The 25,553-nt window shown below is 34.0% G+C and overlaps 1 protein-coding gene across 4 annotated transcripts; it reads left to right on the top strand.

The window, feature by feature from the left end:
• Window positions 1–25,299, top strand: LOC139511640 (ceramide synthase 4-like). 4 transcript variants are annotated; one of them, XM_071298590.1, is made up of 11 exons: window positions 1–21; window positions 9,625–9,811; window positions 10,156–10,285; window positions 10,721–10,827; window positions 11,439–11,496; window positions 12,983–13,033; window positions 14,004–14,096; window positions 20,849–20,977; window positions 22,161–22,267; window positions 23,486–23,669; window positions 24,972–25,299. In XM_071298590.1, the coding sequence occupies exons 2-11, from the start codon at window positions 9,633–9,635 to the stop codon at window positions 25,092–25,094; spliced, it is 1,161 nt and encodes a 386-aa protein (XP_071154691.1). In that variant the 5' UTR covers window positions 1–21; window positions 9,625–9,632; the 3' UTR covers window positions 25,095–25,299. The 4 variants fall into 4 exon arrangements, with proteins under 4 accessions (XP_071154691.1, XP_071154688.1, XP_071154689.1 ...); XM_071298587.1 differs by lacking the exon at window positions 1–21 and adding an exon at window positions 4,884–5,011; XM_071298588.1 differs by lacking the exon at window positions 1–21 and adding an exon at window positions 6,913–7,050.
• Window positions 25,300–25,553: the final 254 nt, after the last annotated feature.

Below are 25,553 nucleotides of genomic sequence, written 5' to 3'. Positions count from 1 at the left end.
ACCAGTTATTCATAGTTAAAGGTAAGACTGTGTTGGAAATTGATTTAATGGCAAATCTTATTTCAAAAAAGTACCATTTGTTAAGTAATTTTGTTATTAATTATATATTGAACTCACATTGTATACATTGTCCAGCCGACCGTGCAAGGGCTGTATAGCCAGTCAAGGTCATTAAAAACTTCCAATTGTTGATTCATTGTCCAGAATTCACATTTTCCTCGAATGTAATTATCAGTATACATTACAGCCATGCTGTTTACCAATACTGTTCTGGACCAATTCTTCTCATAAATGTATAGGCATTATTTAGGGTTCAAACGCTAGGACTTTGGTAAAAAATGGTTTAAATGATACAGTTTAAAAGCCCCTACTTAAAGTAAGACATTTCCCCGCTTTATTTAACTTCTGTATTGTTGTAAAACTTACTGTCTTAATATTAGAATATTTATTGTGTATTTTGGTATGAAATAAATATGATAATTTAGGTATTATTTCTTCAAAACTTCCCTTCCTAGAATGCTGACTTATACTTGTCCAAATTACTGTCCGGTCAAGTATTAACTTTGTCCTTCCAGAGAATTGTCCGTTATGTCGGTTGCTGTAGACACTTATCCCCTAGTGTGAAAAGGTGTCCAGGGCAGAACTAGTCTTCATAGTTTATGTGATATAGATACAATGGATAAGCGTTAATTCTTGAAAAAGAAACCATGAGCCCGTAGACACACAAAGAACACAATTGAATATAATTTGGTGAGTCCATTTCAGCGACGGATTTAGGAAGCGTTGATTCTAGAAAAAGAATCCACGGTAAATGAATAGGTTGACGTCACCACAATGGTTTAAGTAAAGTACATAGAACCTGGGTTAATTTGGTTATTTCGTGGCTGCGCTAGCATTAAGAAAAAAGGTATCTGGTAAGCGTTACTTTTACTTGAATGTTAGATCAGTCCGTTCACAGAGTAAAGGACTTTTAGTTAAAATCCCCCCAAAAGGTAACAAGTCGCTTTTCAACAACTGGAGAGGTATCATTTTATTGTCCATACCTAGCAAACTGCTCTGTAACACCATCCTTAGCAGAATGAAAAATGAAATCGACAAGATATTTAGAGATGAACAAGCTGACTTTAGACAAGAAAGATCATGTGTAGACCAAATAGCCACATTGAGAATTATCTTCGAACAGACAATAGAATGGTAGACGACCCTCTATCTTAATTTTGTGGATTTCCAGAGAGCTTTTGATAGCATTGACCATCAGGTCCTCTGGGACATTCTGGGACACTATGGAATTCCACAAAAGATCATCAAAATGATAAAACTGCTATATAACCAATTTTCCTGTCAAGTTATACACGGTGGAACTATGACCGAATCATTCCCTGTTACAACTGGGGTACGTCAAGGTTGTCTTCTCTATCCTCTCCTTTTCCTAATAGTAGTTGACTGGGTTAGTAAATCAGCCTACAAAGATCCGAAAGGCATTGAATGGACTCTCACAACACGTCTTGAAGATCTTGAATTTGCTGATGACATTTGTGCACTATCCCATCGCTTTCAAGATGCACAACATCAGACCAAAAGTTTTGAAACAGTAGCAAAACAAACAGGCCTATACATCAGCGCACAGAAAAACTAAATCAATGAGGCTAAATACAAACCAGCAAGATTGTCTTAAGATCGACGAATCTACTGTTGAAGATGTACAACAGTGCACCTACCTTGGAAGTATTGTCAGTACACCAGGAGGCACTACTCTTGTGGCCGGAATAAACTTGTCAAACGTTGATGTAAAGCGAAGGCAGCGCTCCTCCCTTTGCGATAGTTTTTTTTGTGGTCTACGAGATATCGACCTATACAGTGCAATTTCAATTTATCGATATCTGTTCGTCAGTCTCTAAACTGTTGAGTTATGCACATTAAATCGAGCCACACGTCAGCAACACTCTTTGTGCCGTCAACCATTCTCTCATTCTCTCTCGTCTACTTTCTCACCGTTTATTCTTTCGCGCTCATTACACTAGTGTTGTAGCTCACTGTCTGTCACACTGTCTCGTACTGTCGCTGACACTCGCTCCCTCTCTCAATCATGTGTCCCCCCCCCCCCGCTCACCACCTCATCCACTCGTGGACTCTCTCTCACTCGTCTCTTCATTGTCTTTCGTGTTTACACTTTTTCTAACATACTATAAATATTTCATTCATAATGATAAAACTATGTATCATCCACTTCCTATCTCTCGCACAGTCACTCGTTCTCGTCAGCTCACATTCTTTCCCACTCTATATCGTCCTGTTGCTCGTTCACACATTCGCTGACAAATTCTTGCTAACAGTTTTGTTCTCTTTCACTTTTCGCCCACTTTCGCTTTCATTCAATTTAATTCTCTTGTTCGCGGTTTCTCTCGCTGGCCCTCATTAACCAACTCATGTATTCATCTTTCTTCTCTCCCAGTGCATCGTCCAGATGTTCTCAATTACTTAGTAAACAAAGAGGATCCAATTGGCTTTGGCACTGGATGAGTTCTACTCCTTCGTTCTCACTCCTTCAGGACAATGGATGCCACAGTCCATCAGGGAGCCTACCGGTATCTACCAATACCTGGGAAAGATAGGTTCAGATACCTTCAGTTTGCTTCTTAAGTGAACAAAGTCGATGTTTTAGTGTAGGATTTAATAATGTCCCCCATGAAAAAATGTCCACTGGACACATTTTCATAGTAAAAACTGTCAATGGACAATATTTACTTATTTAAATGTGTCATGGACACAATTTCCTATGAAAATATGTCCTCAGGTATGAACAAGTGTCCATGAACATGGACATTTAATCCACTACCATAATATTGTCCAGGGGGACATTTTTTCACAGGACATTGTGTCCGCCAGGGCATTTTTTTATATGATTAAATGATATCCATTGCCTTGTTATTACTGGCCGCATTTTAACTTTACAATTGCGAATTTTAATTAATTGTTACATTGACATAGAGTTGTCTCATTGGCACTCATACCATCCTTATCTTCATATTTACAAAAATGTATAATTATATACTCAAACTTAATTAATTAGTAATAGATGCTGTACAGTATTATTTTCCTTAAAGGACACAATTTAATGACATTTACTACAAAAATGTATTCTGTAGATGGACCATATTTCATAACTGTTGCTGTAAAATGCTGTCCACTTAGGATACAATATTTCATGGCAATGACATTATTTATTTTGAATTGCCTTCTTCTAGGCTGAATAATAAATATAGTTAAGTCCTTCAGATTTAATTTTACACTTCCTTCTTATTGTTATTCCTTCATTGTCATTACCATTTCAGGGCCGTAACTAGGGTTCGAATTCAGGGGAGGCAGGGGTATGGGGCCGCGGAATGAGGTCCCTAAGATAGGGGGTTGGGGGCACAGCCCCCCGCCGATTTTTTCCCCCTCAGTCATTGGCTAAAAATGACCCGTTTCCCTTCGATTTCCTTACTTTAAGAAACATCAGTATTGCTTGAACTTGGAAGCAACTCAAACTTACGCAAAAACAAGCTGAGATTGCTATTCGGGGTGAACCAAGGCTCCGTCGTGAAGGCCGTACTTTTGACGTATACTAGTAATTGTTAACATTAAATATATTGTGACCGCGGGTTTTTTTCTCAAATGATTTTGCTAAAAATTACCCGTTTTCCTTCGATTTCCTTACTTTAAGAAAGATCAGTTTTGCTGGATCCTTGGAGCAATTTTCATGCAAACAATTATTATCTGTATTTAAAGATATTTTTTTTAGAAACTGGTAAGTTCAAAAAACATATAAAGCAAGATAATAGAACGCAAAATATTTTTTTTGTTTTGAGGATCTTGACTCGATTTCAATATTGTTGAAAGCTGAACAGACATGTATATAACTACAACCAGGGACTTTCAATACTAGTCTAGTATATACTTAGTATAGAAAGTCCCTGCTACAACGAATGGGAGTGTTTACCTACTAAGGCGTTGACCATAAATTATATTCTTGTACGATCGGGAGACTTAAAAAAAACGATCCAACAGCTGATTCAGCCGGTAACGTATTTCCGATATCTTAAAAGATTCACGATACAAAAGGAACTTCCTCTGTTTGATTGAGCCCCAAAGAAATGTGAATAGTTAAGTTTTTATTCAAAATTATCGAAAGCAAAGTTTCATATGTGTTCTCGTACGAATACTGACCCCCTCAATACTGAATAACAGACGGACGGCCACACAAAAAAACAAAAAAAAAGTAACTGAAACGGTTCACTTTCGATCAAAAATTCGAAAAACGACAGACATACCACGTATCATGATAACACTGTTAAAACTGTAAAACTGTAAACTTGTGTTGTTTATAATATAAATTCAATTTTTTTCGTGAACATATTGTCAATATTTTATTTTATTACTTAAAAAATTTTGGTGTAGAAAATTCAGGGGAGGCTTTCTTAGAACTTAAATTTCTCTATATTTACTTCCATCCATTATTTGTTGGTTTACAATCAATTTCGCATCAATCCTTCATATTTTAATTAAAATTCAAGTATAATCAAACTTTTTAATGACCTTAGTTATACTTCCCTTGGAAGACACAATTTAATAGCAACTACTATGAAAATTTGTCCTGTGGGTGGACACTATTTTATATATTTTGCAGTAAAATCTGTCCATTTGAGGGACACTGTTCCATGGCAATGGACATTATCAAATACCAAAATTCTATGAAAAACTGTCCTCATGGACACTTTTTCACAGGACACTATTATGTCTGACATTAGCACAAATTAAGTAGATATTTTGTGGTATTCTAACAATTTATATTTAACAATTTCACCTGGACTAAAGAACCTATTTTTTTTTAATTCCATTGCTGTTTTTCTTGTTGAGTATCTAGAATTGAAAACAGTTCACGTGTAATCAGTGAAGCGTTAGAAAATAAACATAACCTGAGGAGACAATATCAAACGGAAAAGACTTCTGTTTGGACCTCCCTCAAAACGGGGTAAGTTAATTGTGTATCTTATACATATCTATAAACAATCGCTGCTAGTAATGAACATCACCTCAATCTACATAAGAACTCAACAGCAAGCAGCAACCAATGCAACAAACAAAACTATAAAAACAATCTACCTAGACTCTGTATGGCCCTTCTTCATGGTTACCAGGGGCGGATCCAGCCATTTTAAAAAAGGGGGGTTCCTAACCCAGGACAAAGGGGGGTTCCAATTACATGTCCCCATTCAAATGCATTGATCGTCCAAAAAAAAGGGGGGGGATTCCAACCCCTCGGAACCCCCCCCCCCCCCCTCTGGATCCGCGCCTGGTTACTATTTTTGGCAAGATTTTTTGGTTTTGACTTACATGCACATAGGTCATTTGTAGCTTGTTACCTTATAGCTCATCTTTATCCACACCATTCTCAAAAATAGTATAAAAGATATATACTTTATATTCATCCAACTATATATATACATCAAGATTGCTTCTAAAAAAGTAACTGTATAAAAAGTTTCAAAATGAAAAAAGTGAAACAACTCAAAAGAATACCTGGGAAAACACTAGTTCCTAGAGTGTCGGTGTTGCTCAGTTCTTAATATTTTGATCAGTGCTTTTTGTTGACTGGTGGAAATTGTCTCTTCGTCTTTTTGTTTGTCTATCTTTCTTCGACGAATTAATTTTGATTCATCCTCTTCCCTTTATAGCATCCCTACCGGTTAAAGGTACACCGAAGCGGAGGAAAATACAACTGTGAAGTCCGGTAGGGAGCAACCATTTGACTTTAAAGGGGGTATGGTTTTGCAAGGTGCGAATTTTATTTATTTTTTCAACGCTATCAACCAGATTATTTTTTCCCAAATTTAACACTATAAGATTTGGGGGATAACTGGTTTAAGAATATTTTTATTTGTCATATGCTTGACCAGAATATATTTTTTTTTTTATCAAACTGGGGTTCAGAATATATTTTAAACCACCATACCCCTCTAATTTTCGAAGTTAAATGGTTATTCTCTAAGATAAAATTATCTTTACTATTTGGGGGATATCTGGATTAAGAATATTTTTATTTGTCATATGCTTGACCAGAATATTTTTTCATCAAACTGGGGTTCAGAATATATTTTAAACCACCATACCCCTTTATTTTTCGAAGTTAAATGGTTATTCTCTAAGATAAAATTATCTTTACTATAGAGCATCAACACAGGATAAAGATACACCTTAATTAAGCGGGACTTCATACATTCAAATATTGAATTCGGTTCCTTACCTGAAAGAAGAAGAAGTTTAAGAAGCGATGAAAAAACATAAATTTAAGTCGGGGCTGATTACGATTTCGGCTTTCAATCAAAATCGTCAGAATATGATAGGGCGCACATGTTAAACGAGTTAAATCTGGTTATTAAAAAATTATCCTTCAACTATTCATTTTACGTTTTCGTAGAACAAAGATACATGTGTGTGCTCGAGTGTGTGTGTCATATCTAAGCTTGTAAAACACAGTATTTCGAAATAAACTATTGTTTACACAGATAAATGCATGTCAATAAAGTGGATAAAGTGTTCGGCTAATAGCGTCGAATAGTTGTTTGCTGTACGGGGATTTTAGTAGGTACTTTTTGTTTTTAACGCTAGCCTATTAATCAATTTTTTTTCTTCTTCTGAATTTAACACTATAAGGTATGGGAAAATCTGGTTTCAGATTTATTTTTTTGTGTCATCTACTTATTTTTTTTTCTCATCAAATTTGGGATCAGTTTATTATTCAGCTATTCAGGAAAAAAACATACCCCTCCCCCTTTTTAAAAGTTAAATGGTCGTTTCATAAGTGCAACTACATAAAAATTATTCTTATAATCATAGCGTAATTACATTGAGGTATCAAAATAGGCTAGATAGCCAACATTACATCTAATTTTGATAAATTTGTCCGAAGTAAAATCAATAGACGTGGCTGTTTACATTACAATACACTAACTCGTACAATTTTTACCTGGACGGATACAGCTACACCCGTAGACATTCTGTACTACAAAGGTATGTCTCTTTTGCATCAAAATTTATTTGTATTTGTGTGTGTGTGTGTGTGTCTACGCCAAGAAAAACAAGCTCTATATACATTTAAAAAATGTATGCCAGCGACAACATCATTGTCTGTCCTTTAATACGCGAAATTATCAGGAAATACATTTAAAGATGATAGAATCGATCTTTTCTTAATCAAAAGTGTGCTGCCTTCTTTATATTAAACGGTTAACGAGGAATCGTTATGGCAACCTTATAATAATAAACAAAATAGTTAGAAATACAAACTGTTAGTGGAAATTATATTGTTATAAATGGCAATAAAAATGATGTAAAAATATGATAATGTGATTTTATAAATATACGTGTTTAAGAAAGACTATGTGTTATGATAATGAAGATAGATTTTTTATCAGTTCTAAATTTGGAAAATCCAATATCTAAATTGCATTGGAGAGATAACTCGACATTTATATGACCTAAGATATTATATTTCTTATTTTTATTTCCATTATCTCTATATCAGTGCCTATATATATCTTCTAACGAAATCGAACGTTTACATCATGCATATTCATGATGAAATGCAGCAATCAATAAACACACTTCAGTGAATAAAGTAGTTAGTGTTATCTTGCGATTTTCCTTTCTTCAGTCACGTACGAGGAAATTTGTACATTTTTTTCTGGTGTTAATTTGTTTTTCTTCAAGGTAAGTAACGTGTATATATATAAAAAATAAGAAGGTGTGTGGGTATGAATGCCAGTGAGACAATTCTCTACAAGAGACCACTATTACACAGAAATTAACAGCTATAGGTCACCGTATACCTATATATGTCACATATGGACTGCATGAATGGGTACCCAGGAGAAAAAGGAAAGATGCTAAAACTAAAAGGCGTTCAAGATAGACGATAGAAATTAAGATTTGATTTCCCCGTTTCAACTGGTATGCATAAGCTGTTAAGAACGAATTAAAACTTATGAATGAAAAAGTAGAGCAAGTTTAATATGTGATACTCGGGGAGCAGAGGATGGGGGAGGGGATGGGAAGGGAGAGTAAGTTGCTTGGACATTTGGTACCCCCACCCTTTTAATATATTTTGAATTTCAGAAATACGAACCCTATCATATATTTTTGACCTATTGCTATCATGCTATTTCACGGAGCAATAAATAGATTTGGCATTTATGACTGCGGTTTTAATCGCATTTGTTTGATAACCGATATATAACTTACGATTCAATATTGACTTTTACCATTAGCCCTAGACAAAATAAATAATATACATGTATGAACATGATGAAGCTTCTATGTGTTGTGTCTAATTTATATTCTGTCGTGGAGGTATTATATTTTACTTGATTCTATCAATCAATCAAGTATAATTCAGTGGCGGATTTAAGGAGGAAGGGGGGTCAGGGTTGGAACCCCCTTTTTTAGATGATCAATGCATTTGAATGGGGACATTTAGTATGAAGCCCCCTTTTATCCTGGCTTGGGACCCCCTTTTTAAAAATGACTGGATCCGCTGCTGTTATTTCTTTCATCGGTATTGTTCTAATAAGGTCATTGTTAAAATCTTCTGTCTCCCCTTTGCAATTTGGGAAAAAGCATATTTTCTTATTTTCTATGTTTCACCTTATTCCCTCGACCTTATCACTTATCATGAAGGTGGAGAATAGTTATCTACCCCAGCGCCTCATTATACATTACATGTAAGTGAAATCGAGATGTGATAACAGAAAAATATCTGAATGGGTTACGATGTTGCCATGGAACATAAAACTAATATCGAATTGAAGCGGTATACTTTAAAATCCCAAGGGTTGACTCATGCATAGAAATATGATCATCTTTTGGTCTTCTCCAAACCGACAGTTAAGCTCTTGCCAAAAAAAAAAGGGGGGGGGTCGTCCGTTTGGTTGTGAGGCAGTCAAGCTTAAATATAGATATTTCCCACTGGATGGGAAAAAAGCAGCAATCAATCAACCACAAGATACAAGATAAAGTTTACGCAGTTCAGTTGGCATTTAGTGCGACTGTGAACAGGTTCCAAAAGAGTTATTCATACAGATATGTTGATAAAATTATTGTTGATATTTCGTCAACTGTTTTCATGTCTTCTTATCTCATTTTTTCAAAACTAGGGAATTCTTTTCTAGTGCCTTTTTCTTTTTCTTCGTCTGTCCTCAGTACAAAACTGTATATTGATGTTAAAACTTCTGATTTTCTTTGTATGTTCTTCGTTTTTGTACCACTCCAGTCTTCCTTGAATTCTATATTTCTAAAAGCTACCTCTGACACTATTTACCATTAATCAATAACAAAAATAGATATACTACTATCATTACAGTAAAACATATTGAAAAGTCTTCATTTTCTAGATAGAAATTTTCAACTATAAATCATCTGTATTGATTGTGTAATCCCTAGAATGTCAACCCAATGAGATCGTTAGCATACACGCAACCTGATTTTATTTTTCTTCTCCTTTTACAGCAAAATGCTTTGAGTGTGTAGGTATAGGTAATTTGTTTGGTTAGCTTGCTTGTTAACTATATGTATCCTTTTTATTACCAGATTAGTATATGAGAATGATTACCTGGCTGAATAATAAGATAGACCAGCTTCTACAACCAGAACTTCTGAGACCAGAAAACCTAGGACAATTACATCCTGGTGATTATGTGCCAATTCCATCTGATATTGTTCTTCCGTCAATAATAACAGCATTTGCGTTTGTTTTGATACGTCACATATTTGATAGGTAATTACCACTGTGATAAGAAATTTTTATATTAATTTCATAGGTATATAATCTTATAATTAAATGATTTCAATAAAAGATAGTTTGGGTTTCCATTATTATATTAAGCGAGCTACCAAAAAAACTCCTATCACATAAATTTGTTTCTGTGACTGTCAATATGTGTTCACAACTTACAAGGTATGAAAACGTAACCAGTTTTAAGAAACTTATTGTTTTGATGTTTATCTTCTTAAATATATACAAGTATGCATTTCCTCAGTGAAATCAAACAACCACACGTTTAAATGCATCACTACATATTTTACTATTGGCTTTAAAACAAACATGTCCCTTTTGCATAGACTTGTGGTATATCCAATTGGAACCTACTTTGGACTTAAGGACAGCATTCCTAGGAAGAATACTTTTGACCATCCAGTTTTGGAACAAGAATACAAGAATAGTAAAAGTCCAACTTCTGATGTTATACTGGTAAGAGACGTAGAACATTAGATTGTTTGGCTTTTTATGTCAATAGATAAAACACAATGGGCATTTATAATACATTGTATTTCCTGTATAGTGTAAATTCTTTTCTGTCCTTATCGAGAATTTTTTGTACATATCTAAAATACAATTTCGCTTGATTGATAATTCGGTATTCAGCTCCAAAATCTTAAATTTTATCTATCAAAGTGGTATCATTTCACATAGATTGTCCCAGTCAATGGATGAATTTAATGAGTCAATCAATGGCAACAGCCACACTGTTTTGAATTTCATTCTAAATCTGGTACAACTATATATATGAGTCTGCTACTTTGATACAAGTACAATGCTATTGATCAGGGAGTAGTAGACTCAAATTAAATTCAATCCTTTTCATAATTTAAAGATACTTATAGAATTTGTTTTACACTTTTTCAGGTTTTATCTAAGAAAACAGGTATATCTGAAAGAACCATACAGTTTTGGTTCAAAAAAAGGAAAAAGCAGGACAAGGTTTCCGGAATCAAACGATTGAGTGACAGCAGGTCTGTTGTAAACACGTAGTTTTTTTTTATTTAATGAATTTGTGACAGATTATTGAAACATTTTTAATCAGAAACTATGTACAGGAAAAAAGAAAAGAAAACGGAGATAAACAAAGTAAGATGTATAACGTTTCAGCTAAGAATTACAGACTTTTGTATACGTTTCCTTTTGATTTATTGATGTCTTATTCAACCTTTTTTCATCAACTTTACAAACCATGTCTTTGGTTTCATTGTTACATGCTCACCAGTTTGGTCAAACCAAAGGCGGCATTTTACATGATAAATCTAGACAAGCATGCCGAATTTCTTGAAATAAAAGCAACGACTGATCGGCTATAGAAGTCGGAATGAAATGGATGACGGTAGTTTGAAAATGTCTTCGTATCATCTGCTTGTTACCAAGTGAGCTAGCACGTAAATAAATATTCAATGTATCGTCCTGAATATTGAGCAACGATAATAAAGTTCATTTAATGAATTTTCCATAAGTATCTGACAATGATTGCGAATTAAAAGTTACACATCTTTCGATCAACTCGTTAATACACGTACATCAATTGTTAAATCTGGCATGTATTGCAATTGTTTATAAATTCTTACTTTTTCAGTTGGTCATTTGCTTTTTACTTTGTGTTATCTTGGTATGGAATCTATGTTTTATCCAATGTAAGTATACAGTTATGATGTTCAATATTTATAATTTACATTTTTGCGTTATTAGTATCGATTAAAGATACTGGAAAACTGCTAGAGCCCCAAAAAATATACAAAAAATCCTAAAAGTGATAACAAAAGATACTCTAGATGATACTTAGTCCCACAGAGTTTAAACGTTCCCAACTCTCATATGCAAGAAGAAGAAGATACCGATGTTTTTAACCATGATATCTTGATAGAGAATTTGGAGATTTTAGTTTTCAATATACGGATATTATTAATATAACAACTGGCAAAATGAACCCAATCCACAAAAAAACAAACAAACAAAACGAAGGGAAAAGCAGTAATGATAAAAATTCACTCCCCCCCCCCCCCCAAAAAAAAAAGATCACGCTCACTTAAGTTATTTACGTCATGTGTAAATGTGTGACAATAGATATCAAAGGGACATTCAAACCCAGTGCTATGTTTGGAGGACGTGTTTTTCAACAGACTGTCGGCATTCCAATGGGAGCCAATTGTGCCCCTCATCTTGCCGACTTGAACCTTTATTATTATGAGGCTGACTTCATACAGGAACTTCTTAGGAAGAAAGATAAGAAGTTAGCAATATCCTTTTGCTTTAATTGCCGCTAGTTAGATGATGTTCTCTCACTAAGTAATTCAATATTTGGTGACTTTGTTGAACGCATCTATCCCATCAAACTAGTGATAAAGGATCCCTTTCACGAATGAGACCTATGGAATTAGACTATTTACCAGATTTGTAATAACAAGAGCAAAACGATAGGTGCCACATGTGGAGCAGGATCTCCTTACCCTCCCGGAGCACCCTGAGATCACCCCCAGTTTTTGGTGGGATTCGAGTTGCTTAGTCTTTAGTTTTCTATGTTGTTTCCTGTGTACTATTATTTGTCTGTTTGTCTTTTTCTTTTTTAGCTATGGCTTTGTCAGTTTATTTTCGATCTATGAGTTTGATTGTACCTCTGATATCTTTCGACCCTCTTTTCAAACCCATTAGAAGAGAACAAACAACAAATAACAAGTCCAAATAAAAAAACCAATTAGAATTGAAACAGCAGTATACATTTGTCAAATCATAACATAGAACACCAAAGACTGAAACAGTACGAACCTCACCAAAAACTAGGGGTGTAACAAACGTTTTCATCGAAACATCATATCAAGCGATGAGAAATTTCTATCAATGTGACACATTTATCATTATCGCTTTTTTGTGCAATTTTCCTTTGATCTTTTTTTGTAATGATTTTTCATATCATGCTACTCGCTTGAGATGGAAAATTATCGCTAGAAACTAAGGAGGCACATGGCGTTGCTAATGAAATTGACATGAAATTAACCACGTCGTCTTAGGTTAATTTTCTCGCTTTTGCTGTCATGAGGTGTCCAAAGCCATTAAAAAAAAGTAAGAAGGACATTATCACATACCATTCAGAAGTGATCAGTATTTGGTTTTATAATATTGTAGAAACAATGGAGTACAAAAACAGAAGACTGTTGGAAAGGTTGGCCATTATTGGTAAGTGTTAGTTGTTAAAATAATATATAAGACTTGTGAGGGTTACTTATGAAAATAAAATGTAAGACTAACTATGATTAAGTAGGAAGATCAAATGGACCTTTTATGAAATACTTGTACATAGTGTGTCTGCATCTTATGTTTTGTTTTGTATTTTTGTTATTTGTTATTTGTGAATGATTTAATTATTTGGGAAAGGTTGGTATATATATATATATAATGAATGATCATGACACAAAAGTTAAAAAGACCCCATGAAATAAATGATATATTAAATTAGTTTTTAGATGGACGATACACTTTCCCCTTCTGACTTGAACATTAACATAAAAAACACATTTATTCACCAAAAGGATAAAAACTTTCAAACGGATCAAAGGTCACTGACATACACTTCTGAAGAAATCTGAACATATTTTGTTTATTTATGTAAATGTATTACATGCTTGAGGGCACATCATCTTACACACATGTTGATTTCAATCTAAAATGTTGCTCACTATAAAAAAAAAAAAAAAAGAGGTTGTACGTTAGCCAATGAGACAACTAATATAGAATTTATTGTAAACACCAGTATTTGTCTTCAAAAATGAACACATACTCAAAGAAAGCTATAATAGACGCCGACATGAAAAAAAAATTAAAGCTATAAAAAACGAACAAACGGAAAACAAATATGTCAAACAGCGACCAGAAACAACCACTGTATTAGAGGCTCTTGACTTGTGACAGACACATATAGAATGTGGTGAAGTTTAATGTTTGATCACTCAACCATTCTTATAAATGGGATTTGACGTTGCAAACTACAAAAAGGGTTTGCTAACATAAATACAAATTCACAGAATCTTAAAGTGCTCGCAGTTAATGAAAGCCAGTTCAAAGCCAATTACAACTAATGAATAAATCGTGCTCTCAAGAACTCTCAGTTATATTTTCAATTTTGAATATTTTTTTGTTTGTTTTTCAGACAGTGTCTAACGATATGTATTACTACTACCTCTTAGAATTAGGCTATTATATTTCATATATTTATATGCTGTTCACAGACCATAAAAGAAAAGTAAGTGGCTTCAATAATGGTGTCTTTATAATTCAAGGTTGAATAAATTAGTCATTTTTTTGTCCCAAAAAAAACGTGATTATGTCAAATAGGTATATCAAACAGTACTGTTTGGATCTCAAAATAAGCTTCAAACTTAAATATATATCCTAGCGGACATTGGTGGCCGTGTTGTCGAAGTAGTCGAACTGTTAACCCGTCAACACCGATGCTGTACTAGGATCATCAGTTTTCCTACCGATGGTTCTCTCCGCGCACTCCGGTTTCCTCCACTAACAAAAGCTAAACGCCACAAAAAAACACAATAGTGCTGAAAGCAGCGTTAAACGTAAAAAAAACCTAAACAAATATCTTCCACAGGTGTCATGGATTATGTCTTTTGTTGTTAAAAGACCACTCATTAAAGATATATAAAAAACAAGAATGTGTCCAAAGTACACGGATGCCTTATCATTTTCTATGTTTAGTGGACCGTGAAATTGGGGTAAAAACTCTAACTTGGCATTATAATTAGAAAGATAATTTCATTGGGAACATGTGTACTAAGTTGCAAGTTGATTGGACTTCAACTTCTTAAAAAACTACCTTGACCAAAAAACTTTAACCTGAAGCGGGACGGAAGAACGAACGGACCCACAGACCAGAAAACATAATGCCCCTCTACTATCATAGGTGGCATAACAATATGATTTTTGTGTTTTATAATCATTATTGTTGAATAGTGAAATAATAATTCGCTTTAGAAAACCAATTTGGGTTGATTTTGTCAAAAGAAGCTAAGAAACATTGCTGATGAATTGTACCCTTGCAAGTGAATAATTCGACCTCATTGAAACCGAATTCATGTGACCTTCAATTTGACCCCTTAGTTAGAGATAGGTTGCGCATGAATTATGCGTGTTCAGTTATTGAAAGGAAAAGAATGTCAACAAGGTGAAACAAGGGTAAATTATTTATTTGACTGATGGGATCATTCAAAACTCATTCTATACAGGTAAAAATGATGATGAACATATATTTTAAAACTATGATATGTTATCAAACAGACCTAGAAATGCCAAATTGTACGAGTTCGCTATCGATTTTAATCTATATTTATGATCATGACGGGTTAGATGACCATTGACAGTCACCAGAGGTCAACTCAATTAATTAGAAGGCACCAAAACTAAGATATACACGAAAGTTTTATACATATTTTTGATCCCATGCGATGTAACTTGTTTATTTTAGACTTTTGATAATTTTGAAATACGTTTTAGTATGTTTTAAAACAGAGATTATAATGTAAGTAAAATCGATGAACCTGAATTTGTTTGTTTTATAGTGATTAAGATTATAACACACTGTTGCTGACTGTATTCCTATTTTTATACGACCACACAAATTTTGTGGTCGTATATTGGTATCACATCGTCGTTGTCGTCGTCGTCGTCGTCGTCGTCGTCATCGTCGTCAACGTCGTCCGAAGACGGATAGTTTCCGGATAATAAATTTAGTACAAGTAAATAGAAATCAATAAAATTTTAACACAATGTTTATAACAACAAAAGGAAGCTTGGGATTGATTTTGGGGGTTATGGACCCTAAGGTTTAGGAGTAAGGGACCCACAGGGCCCAAATCAAGCATTTATCTAGTGTCAGGACAATAAGTTGTGAATAAGTATTGTTCTGAAATTGTACCACAATGTTTAATACCATAAGTAGAAGGTTGGGATATATTTTAAGGGTCATGGGGCAATTATTCTAGGAATAAAGGGCCAAAAAGGGGTCAAAAACAAACATTTTTGTAGTTTCAAGACAATAAATTGGAGTTATCTTTCTTTGTCCAGAATGGTTGTTGAATCACTTAAAACCAATTCTTTATGAAATATTCTTTGAAAATTGGAGTTATCTTTCTTTGTCCAGAATAGTAGTTGAATCAACTTAAATCAATGCTATATACAATATACAATGCAATATTCACTTTTACTTCCAACTGATAAATTAAAACAAACTTTACCATTCAGTGATAACAAGCACTTTGATTACCATTCTAGGGTTATGCCCCTTTTCAAGTGGAAACATTGAAGAACTTTTTCGTTTCTGTTCTCTTAACATAGGTTTGTCTCAACTAAATTTAATGAAATGTGTATATAATATAAAAAAAGAAGATGTGGTATGATTGCCAATGAGACAACTATCCACAAAAGACCAAAATGACACAGACATTAACAACTATAGGTCACCGTACGGCATTCAACAATGAGCAAAGCCCATACCGCATAGTCGGCTATAATAGGCCCCGATAAGACAATGTAAAACAATTCAAACGAGAAAACTAACGGCCTCATTTATGTAAAAAAAATGAACGAAAAACAAATATGTAACACATAAACAAACGACAACGACTGAATTACAGGCTCCTGACTTGGGACAGGCACATGCATAGATAATGTGGGGGGGTTAAACATGTTAGCGGGATCCAAACCCCCCTAACCTGGGACAGTGGTATAACAGTACAACATAAGAACGAACTATAAAAATCAGTTGAAAAAGGCTTAACTCATCAGATGGACAAAAAAAAGTGGACATGGCCGGGTACTTACACATCCCGACACAAAAAGACACAATGAACAGATCTGAGAGTGCTCGCAGTTATCTGACAGCTAGTTCAAAGCCACTAATAAAAAAATCATGCATCTAAGACTAAACAATCAATCCGTATACATCCAACATCCAATGGATTAAGTGTAAAGACGTCATAAACAGCCAGAGAAAAACATGACCTTGTGCAATGCCAAGTTACAGGTATCGACAATGCTTATTACCTCTAAACTCAGTTCAAGTTCAATTTTTGGCAGCTTCACTTTTACAGTTCTTGAGTTATGTCCCTTTATAACGTTATATGCTAGCGGGGGCATCATCTGTGTCCCTTTGGACACATCCTCCATTTTTAGCTCACCTGCCCCGAAGGGACAAGTGAGCTTATGCCATCACTTGGCGTCCGTCGTCGTCCGTCGTCTGTCGTCGTCTGTCGTCGTCGTAAACTATTTCAAGAATCTTCTCCTCTGAAACTACTGGGCCAAATACTTGCAAACTTTAACTGAATGTTCCTTAGGGTATCTAATTTATAAATTGTATCCGAAACCAAAGCATTTAGAGCAAATCTGACAGGGGTAATATTGTTTATCAGGTCAAGATCTATCTGCCCTGAAATTTTCAGATGAATCAGACAACCTGTTGTTGGGTTGCTGCCCCTGAATTGGTAATTTTAAGGAAATTTTGCTGTTTTTGTTTATTATCTTGAATATTATTATAGATAGAGATAAACTGTAAACAGGAATAATGTTCAGCAAAGTAAGATTTACAAATAAGTCACATGACGGAAATGGTCAGTTGACCCCTTTAGGAGTTATTGCCCTTTATAGTCAATTTTTAACCATTTTTCGTAAATCTTAGTAATCTTTTACAAAAATCTTCTCCTCTGAAACTACTGGGCCAAATACTTCCAAACTTTAACTGAATGTTCCTTAGGGTATCTAGTTTGTAAATTGTATCCGAAGTTGTGATCTATCAACAAACATGGTCGCCATTGCTAAAAATAGAACATAGGGGTCAAATGCAGTTTTGGGCTTATAACTCAAAAACCAAAGCATTTAGAGCAAATCTGACATGGAATAATATTGTTTATCAGGTCAAGATCTATCTGCCCTGAAATTTTCAGATGAATCAGACAACCTGTTGTTGGGTTACTGCCCCTGATTTGGTAATTTTAAAGAAATTTTGCTGTTTTTGGTTATTATCTTGAATATTATTATAGATAGAGATAAACTGTAAACAGCAATAATGTTCAGCAAAGTAAGATTTACAAATAAGTCAACAAAACGGAAATGGTCACTTGACCCCTTTAGGAGTTATTGCCCTTTATAGTCAATTTTTAACCATTTTTCGTAAATCTAGGTAATCTTTTACAAAAATCTTCTCCTCTGAAACTACTGGGCCAAATACTTCCAAACTTTAACTGAATGTTCCTTAGGGTATCTAGTTTGTAAATTGTATCCGAAGTTATGATCTATCAACAAACATGGTCGCCATTGCTAAAAATAGAACATAGGGGTCAAATGAAGTTTTTGGCTTATAACTCAAAAACCAAAGCATTTAGAGCAAATCTGACGTGGGTAATATTGTTTATCAGGTCAAGATCTATCTGCCCTGAAATTTTCAGATGAATCAGACAACCTGTTGTTGGGTTGCTGCCCCTGAATTGATAATTTTAAGGAAAGTTTGCTGTTTTTGTTTATTATCTTGAATATAATTATAGATAGAAATAAACTGTAAACAGCAATAATGTTCAGCAAAGTAAGATCTTCAATTAAGTCAATTGACCAAAATTGTCAATTGACCACTTAAGGAGTTATTGCCCTTTAAAGACTTTTTTCACAATTTGTTCATCATGTTGACTTACTTTAAAAAATCTTTTCCTTTGAAACTGCTGTATCAATTTCAGCCAAACTTAGGCTAAATGAGTTTCAGAGTATCTAGTATAAATTTTATATTTTATTTCCTTGTATGTCAAGAAACATAGCTCCTATGGCTAAAATAGAACATAGGAGAAAATGATTATTTTTTTTGGCTTTTGAAGAAAATAGGACGATCCAAAAAACATTTAAATAAATTGAAAAGCCAAAATAATCATTGATGAGAGATTTAACCAAAAGAATCAAGGTGAGCGATTCAGGCTCTTGAGAGCCTCTTGTTTTAGAAGTTACTATTAATTAATATTAATTTTAACCATGACTGTATGACATTTTATATTTCAATATTTTATGATGTATTTAAATGAGTAGTTATTGTTGCAAACTCCATTAGAAATTTAAATTGATATCATTTTGAAATAAGGGAAAGGAGGAGGTGAAAAAAAATTGGGGGGGGGGGGGGGGGATTCAATTTTTCTTATTTTAGATTTCAGAAATAAAAAGAAATTTCTTTAAACATTTTTTTTGAGAGGATTAACATTCAACAGTATAGTGAATTGCTCAAAAGCAAAAATAATATTTTAAGTTCATTTGACCACATTCATTATGTGTCAGAAACCTATGCTGTGTCAACTATTTAATCACAATCCAAATTCAGAGCTGAATCCAGCTTGAATGATGTGTCCATACTTGCCCCAACCGTTCAGGGTTCGACTTCTGTGGTCGTATAAAGCTACGCCCTGCGGAGCATCTTGTTGACATTTTTACCTATTATGTCTGTTTGTTTTGTTCACACATCATTGCCAATATGATGAAATTTGATGCGACTGTCATACAAGTGAGAGGTTTAGCTAGCTTTAAAACCAGGCGTATTCCACAATTTTCTACAGAATAAAATGCCCGTACAAAGTCAAGAATATGACAGTTGTTATCCATTTGATGAGTTTTGAGCTATTGGTTTTGCCATTTGATTAGAGACTTTCCTTTTTGAATTTTCCTCGGAGTTCAGTATTTTTGTGATTTAACTTTTTACCAGTCCGTCAATTCCTAGTCTCCATTTTTTGTGTAACGCTTCAAACGCTTCAAATGATTAATTAGATAGTTTGTTAAAAGCTTTATCATAAGAAATTAAACGTCGAGCATATTGTTTGCGGAGTTTTGACACATATGTTTACTTACAACATTCGCTTTCCGCAATTTCTCTGTAATGACCGAATGATTGATAAAATATTTGGAATAATAAGTTACAACAGTACGAGATTCGTTCCCGTATTAATTTAAGTTAGATTAGAAGTCAGCACTTTGGTGTTGGCATGCATATCAATTATGTGGCCATTTTTCGGTGTTGGCATGCATATCAATTATGTGGCCATTTTTCGGTGTTGCATATCAATTATGTGGCCATTTTTATGAATTTCCTGTTACAAAACGTTGAATATTTCGAAAAACTAAGGATGTTTTATCCCAGGAAAAGATTACCTTAGCCGTATTTGGCACAACTTTTTGGAATTTTGGGTCCTAAATGCTCTTCAACTTTGTACTTGTTTTGCTTTATAACTATTTTGATCTGAGCGTCGTTGATGAGTCTTATGTAGACGAAACGTGCGTCTGACGTATTATATTATAATCGTGGTACCTTTGGTAACTATTTAAGGAAGTTGTGGTCATGGACCAGATAAAATTACTTGAAAATGCCTGTTTTCACACTTTGTTATGTAATGCATTTCTCATGTGATAAGATATTAGAAATACAGTCATATTTTTGGGGGCACTTCATAGCTTGCTGTTCGGTGTGAGCCATGGCTCCGTGTTGAATACCGTACTTTAACCTATAATGGTTTACTTTTATAAATGGTGACTTGGATGGAGAGTTGTCTCATTGGCACTCATACCACATCTTCTTATATCTATATCATAGGAAATTCCAATGTATTATGGTTGGGCGATTTTTGCAGGATTTGTGGTCCCTAGACAAAGAAAGATATAAAATTGCTTTAAATTAAGCTATTTGAAAAAGAAATACATTTTCCTTCATTTGTCGTAGTCCTAAAATTCTTTTGACCCTATAAATGACATGATGGAAATTCCAAACTACACTAGTGACAACGTATGGTAGTACCATATAAATATTAACTTAAAACAGCCGAGCGTTTTTGTTTTTTGTTCACCTTTTTTGGGGTGGGGGTGAAGCATTGAATACGGAAAACGGAATCCCCTCAGAATGAATGTTTACCGCTTTTTCTTGTAGGATATGTTCTCTTCGTTTACCGGTAACTGGTTTTTTTTCTTTTTTAGGATTTCTTAGAATTTTTGATTCATCATAATGTGACAGTTATTCTTTTGATATTATCATGGTCTGTCAATGTTGTACGTATTGGTGCACTGGTTCTATGTATACACGATCCGGTGGATTATCTTCTAACGGTAAGTCATATCCAAACCAGTCTGATTAACACTAGCCCCAACTATACATTTGAGTTTGTCTTTCTTTTTCAAATCTACAAACGCAAGTGGATAGTGGGTGCTGGTTTTAATCAGACTATAGTAAGCTATAAAAGATTCTGGGGTGATAACATTTATGAATTTTCAGGTTATATCAAAGGAATATTCACAGTCATTAGATGATAACAAACTGAAAACCCCCATGACAAAAACAAGGACTAATGCGGGGTTCACACATTGCCGATTATTACTCCCGTTTGAGATCAGACAGCGATACGACACGAAAAGTGAAAAAGTCGGATTAGTATCCTCTATTATCTGGAATGTCCTATTATTGTCTGAACGCAGTCGTTTTAGTTCGTAACAGATTCCTACTGGTCGGGAAGGGTCCGAATAGTTCGGCAAAGCACCCCGACAGTTTGGTGCGTCCCGTAACATTCGGGGAAACTCAGCCGATTTTGTCTAGTCGTATTACAATCGTGCCTATGTCGTGACAGATTCTGCTGTATCGGATCGAATTCCTAACAATGTTCTGTGTATTCGGGACGGTGTTCTGTGGAACGGGAATGATCTGGAGAAATTTGTTCGAACGGATAACTTCCGTCAGCGTCGGTTCACTGTCTTGTCACTATCTGATCTCTGTCGGATTACATTCGGTAGAATCGGGACGCAGTCGTGACAGACTCGGTCGAATTTTACCTGGCGAAAGATACAAATCGGATTAGAAACGGATTTAGAACGGGATTATCGGGATAAATTCGCTTGAAAACGGTTGAATATCGACGCTTCCTGAACAATATCTGATTGTTGTCGTGATTAATTTTTTAAAGTATGAATTTACATCCACGATTCATAGGATCTTGATCAGACTTTTGATAAATTTTAATCGGGAATGGTCCTGTCAAGGACGGCAGTAAAAATCGTGAATGTGTGACCCCAGCTTTAAAGACAATAATCAAATAACAATTTACACTATAAAGACTGGGCTACGCGAACCCTACCAAAAGTAAGGGAGGATCTGAGGTGCACGGGAGGGTTAGCAAATCATTCCCCACACATGACACCTTGAATATGATTTTTGCAAATGGTCCCGATTTTCTGAGAAGTATCGATGTATTCATATTCAGTTATTATGTATTATGATTTAAAACATTTTTATTTTCAGTTTGCTAAATCAGCTGTTTACTGCAAGAAGCACCGAGTAGCAGACATTTGCTTTGTTGTATTTTTGTTTTTGTGGATTTTAACAAGACTTATCGTTTACCCATATGTGTAAGATTAAAATAAGCATCATATTGGAAAAAGAAAATACAAATAACTAAATTTTAGTGATTTTTATTGAAATTTTGGTAAAACAAAATAAGCAATAAAGCACATCCCTACACGTAGACTCCTTTTCTAAAGGCTGAATATTTTGATTGATTGATTGCTTGATTTGGTTTTACGCCACTTGCAATACTATTGTGCTTTTTCATGGTGGTCATTTTTATTGGAGGAGGAAGTCGGAGTACCCATGCCGGCCTATTTATACTCACAACCTTAGTGTTGACAGGCTAAAATTTGTTATTATTCACAAATGCTCAAATTTTTCAACACTGGCTAAATTTCAAAATTGAAACTTGCGTTCCATGTTAAAGGGGAACTAGCTGTCAAATTCATGTTCACCGATTTGACTCAAATTCTCATATTTATTTATATTATAACAATGTAAAATAAATCGTTTTAAATAAACAGTTTACAGGGCATTAGCTAAATAATAATATGTAGCTTCTTTTTGTGTGTATTTTAGTCTAGACGCCATCTAATTAACTATATAGTTTTAGTCCTGGAATCTATGATGAGTTTATTTACCTACAAAAACCTCTGATGACCATATAAGCGATATAAACATAAACATAGATATAGATAGAGTAAGAAGCTCGTGCAATTAGATTTTTCTAGGTCTGTTTAATTTCATATTGTTGTTTAAAAATATATGTCTATAATCGTCTTAACATGTATAAGAATGATTCTTTGCGGATCGTACACGTGCATAATTCATCAACAATGTTTCTTAGCTTATTTTTACAAAATTGAACCTTACTGACTGCTAAAAGCGAAACAGTATTTCATTATTTCACTTTCATAAGTGATTGAACACATAAAAAAAATCATATTTTAGATTTTTTATAAATCTCGTACCTAGTGCCCCTTTAAATGATAAAAATTCTTGCCGTGATGAAAAAAACCCTGTTAAATCTTTTAATAGGCTGAATGTTATTTGTATGGCAAATTAAGAGTTAAGATTTACAGTATTAATTTTGAGTTCTGACTAGAAGACATAAAAGTATAAAACACACATCATAAAGACCAACGTTTAAACTGTAAGTAAATTACAGTTTTTTGGAATAAATCTCAGGTTTTTTAGAAATGTATAAAAATACTCCCCCTTGCTCAGTTTTAATACTATACCATGAGACGTATATGAATTGCGATTTTTTTCTTCTTCAGAGTCTTGTATTCGGTGTATATAGAACTCCCAACACTAGCAGAGAATGACATTAATATAAAAACGTTGGACAGCAGCCTTGTTATACAGTTTTTGAAGGCATTACTAGTTGTTTTACAAGTGCTTCATGTTCTGTGGACGATTTTAATTTTTAAGTCTGCAGCAACAAAATTTACACGTGGAGAGGTAAGTGTGTTGCAAAAAAAGTAAAATCACAAAATTTCTTAACTCCGAGGAAAATTCAAAACGTAAAGTTCCTAATCAAATGGCAAAATCAAAAGCTCAAACACATCAAACATTGGATGACAACTGTCATATTCCTGACTTAGTACATACGTAGAAAATGGTAGATCAAACCTGGTTTTATAGCTTAACCTCTCACTTGTATGACTGTCGCATCAAATTCCATTATATCGACAACAATGCGTGAACAAAACAAACATACACAATAGGTAAGAATGTCAAAAATAGGGGTACAGCAGTCAACATTGTGTTATTATTGTTTCATTCACCTGTTTTTTCATACCATTTTGTTCTCTCTTTGTAATTTGTAAATCATAATTAGATTAACTGCACAAGACTAGCGAGTTATCGGAATTAATGTGCAAATCCTATCTCTTGTACAATATTTGAAATATGATATGTCTAGTAGGACGATTTATTTCAGTCAACTTAGTCTTTCCGGTGTAGTTTCTCCAAAAGTATTGTCTATATTTCATGAAAAATGACACAGAATGGATGAAGATTTCAAACAGTAATAATAAAAATACATATGTTTCGAAATCCGTACTTTTGACTGTCAGACTGAAAGCAATCGTGAGCATTCAAATTGTATTTCTCAACTTAGAAATGAAAAAAAGGAAGTTATAGAAATATACCCAGATACGGAAGATTATGTAAATTTGTAATAACTTGACAACGAATACCATTTTTTTCTAGAATGTAAACTGAACTAAAATTTAAGAGATCAGCTATTTTAAAAATCAATACTTTTAAACCTAAATCAACTTTTAAATTCTGAATCTAAACTTTTGACAGTTGTTGGTCACTTTATGCTATGCACATGTGAGATGTCTGCGTGCAGATGTTACTTAGTTGCCTGATTGAAGTTGAAGTATAAGGCTATCTTTAAAATCGCTGAAATGAAGTCCATCAAAAGTTACATTGTTACATTTGCTTGACCCATATTGGTGTAATTTGCAAAAAAAGATATAACAACTTCACGACAATGTTTAGGAAAACAAAAGAAATTTTGCTATACATCGTACTTTCATAGTTGTAGCATAGAAATTTAATAGTTTTGACTGGGTTGTAAAAGCGTTGATTGCAATCGCATTTTCATTATAAAGCTCTTCCATGCTTCATACAAAATGTGCTTCGGTCAACACTTTTACACAATAAAACGAAACATCGAAAACGAGAGTATAGTTTATAATGTGTGTATTATTTCTATTTCGTACATGTATACATTACAAATGTTTACTTCAGCTTCAAGATGCTAGAAGTGACTCAGAAGATGACGAAAAGGATGATGATGATGATGTACTTAATGATGAAAACTTCAAAGAAATGTTCAACAATAATACAGGAAACAATGGCATTGGTCAATAAAATGTGCAGTTATACCTCAAAAGGCAGCCTTTACAAAACATGATTTTGTTCTACTAAATATATATTTTGTGTTGTGAAAGTAAACTTAATACAATCGTCAGATTTATGATACATGTTTTATATGTTTTATATGCTTTATATGCTTTATATGCTACAAATATGCTTCCTATTAAAATGAATGTAAAATAAATGTTTTTAAAGTGTTTATCATCTTTTGTTGTTGCTACATGTACTTGCATAACAATGAACGGACAATGTCACCCACGACTCTTCCTTTGTATTCTTAAGATTCCATCTGCATGATATCTCAAAATAATCTTTATTTTTATCTATATAGGACGCTCTCTCAAACACATCTTGTAAACATATTGTTTACAATTGACATCTTTGTTTTTCTGGAAAAGTTTTTTTTCTCAGAAAACGACATCTGTAACAAACATAAACTTTTAGCTACCGCTT

The sequence above is a fragment of the Mytilus edulis genome, chromosome 2 (genome assembly GCF_963676685.1).
Source record: "Mytilus edulis chromosome 2, xbMytEdul2.2, whole genome shotgun sequence".
Taxonomy (NCBI): domain Eukaryota; kingdom Metazoa; phylum Mollusca; class Bivalvia; order Mytilida; family Mytilidae; genus Mytilus; species Mytilus edulis.
The sequence above is the reverse complement of the archived record's forward strand: the minus strand, read 5'-3'. Positions and strand labels throughout refer to the sequence as shown.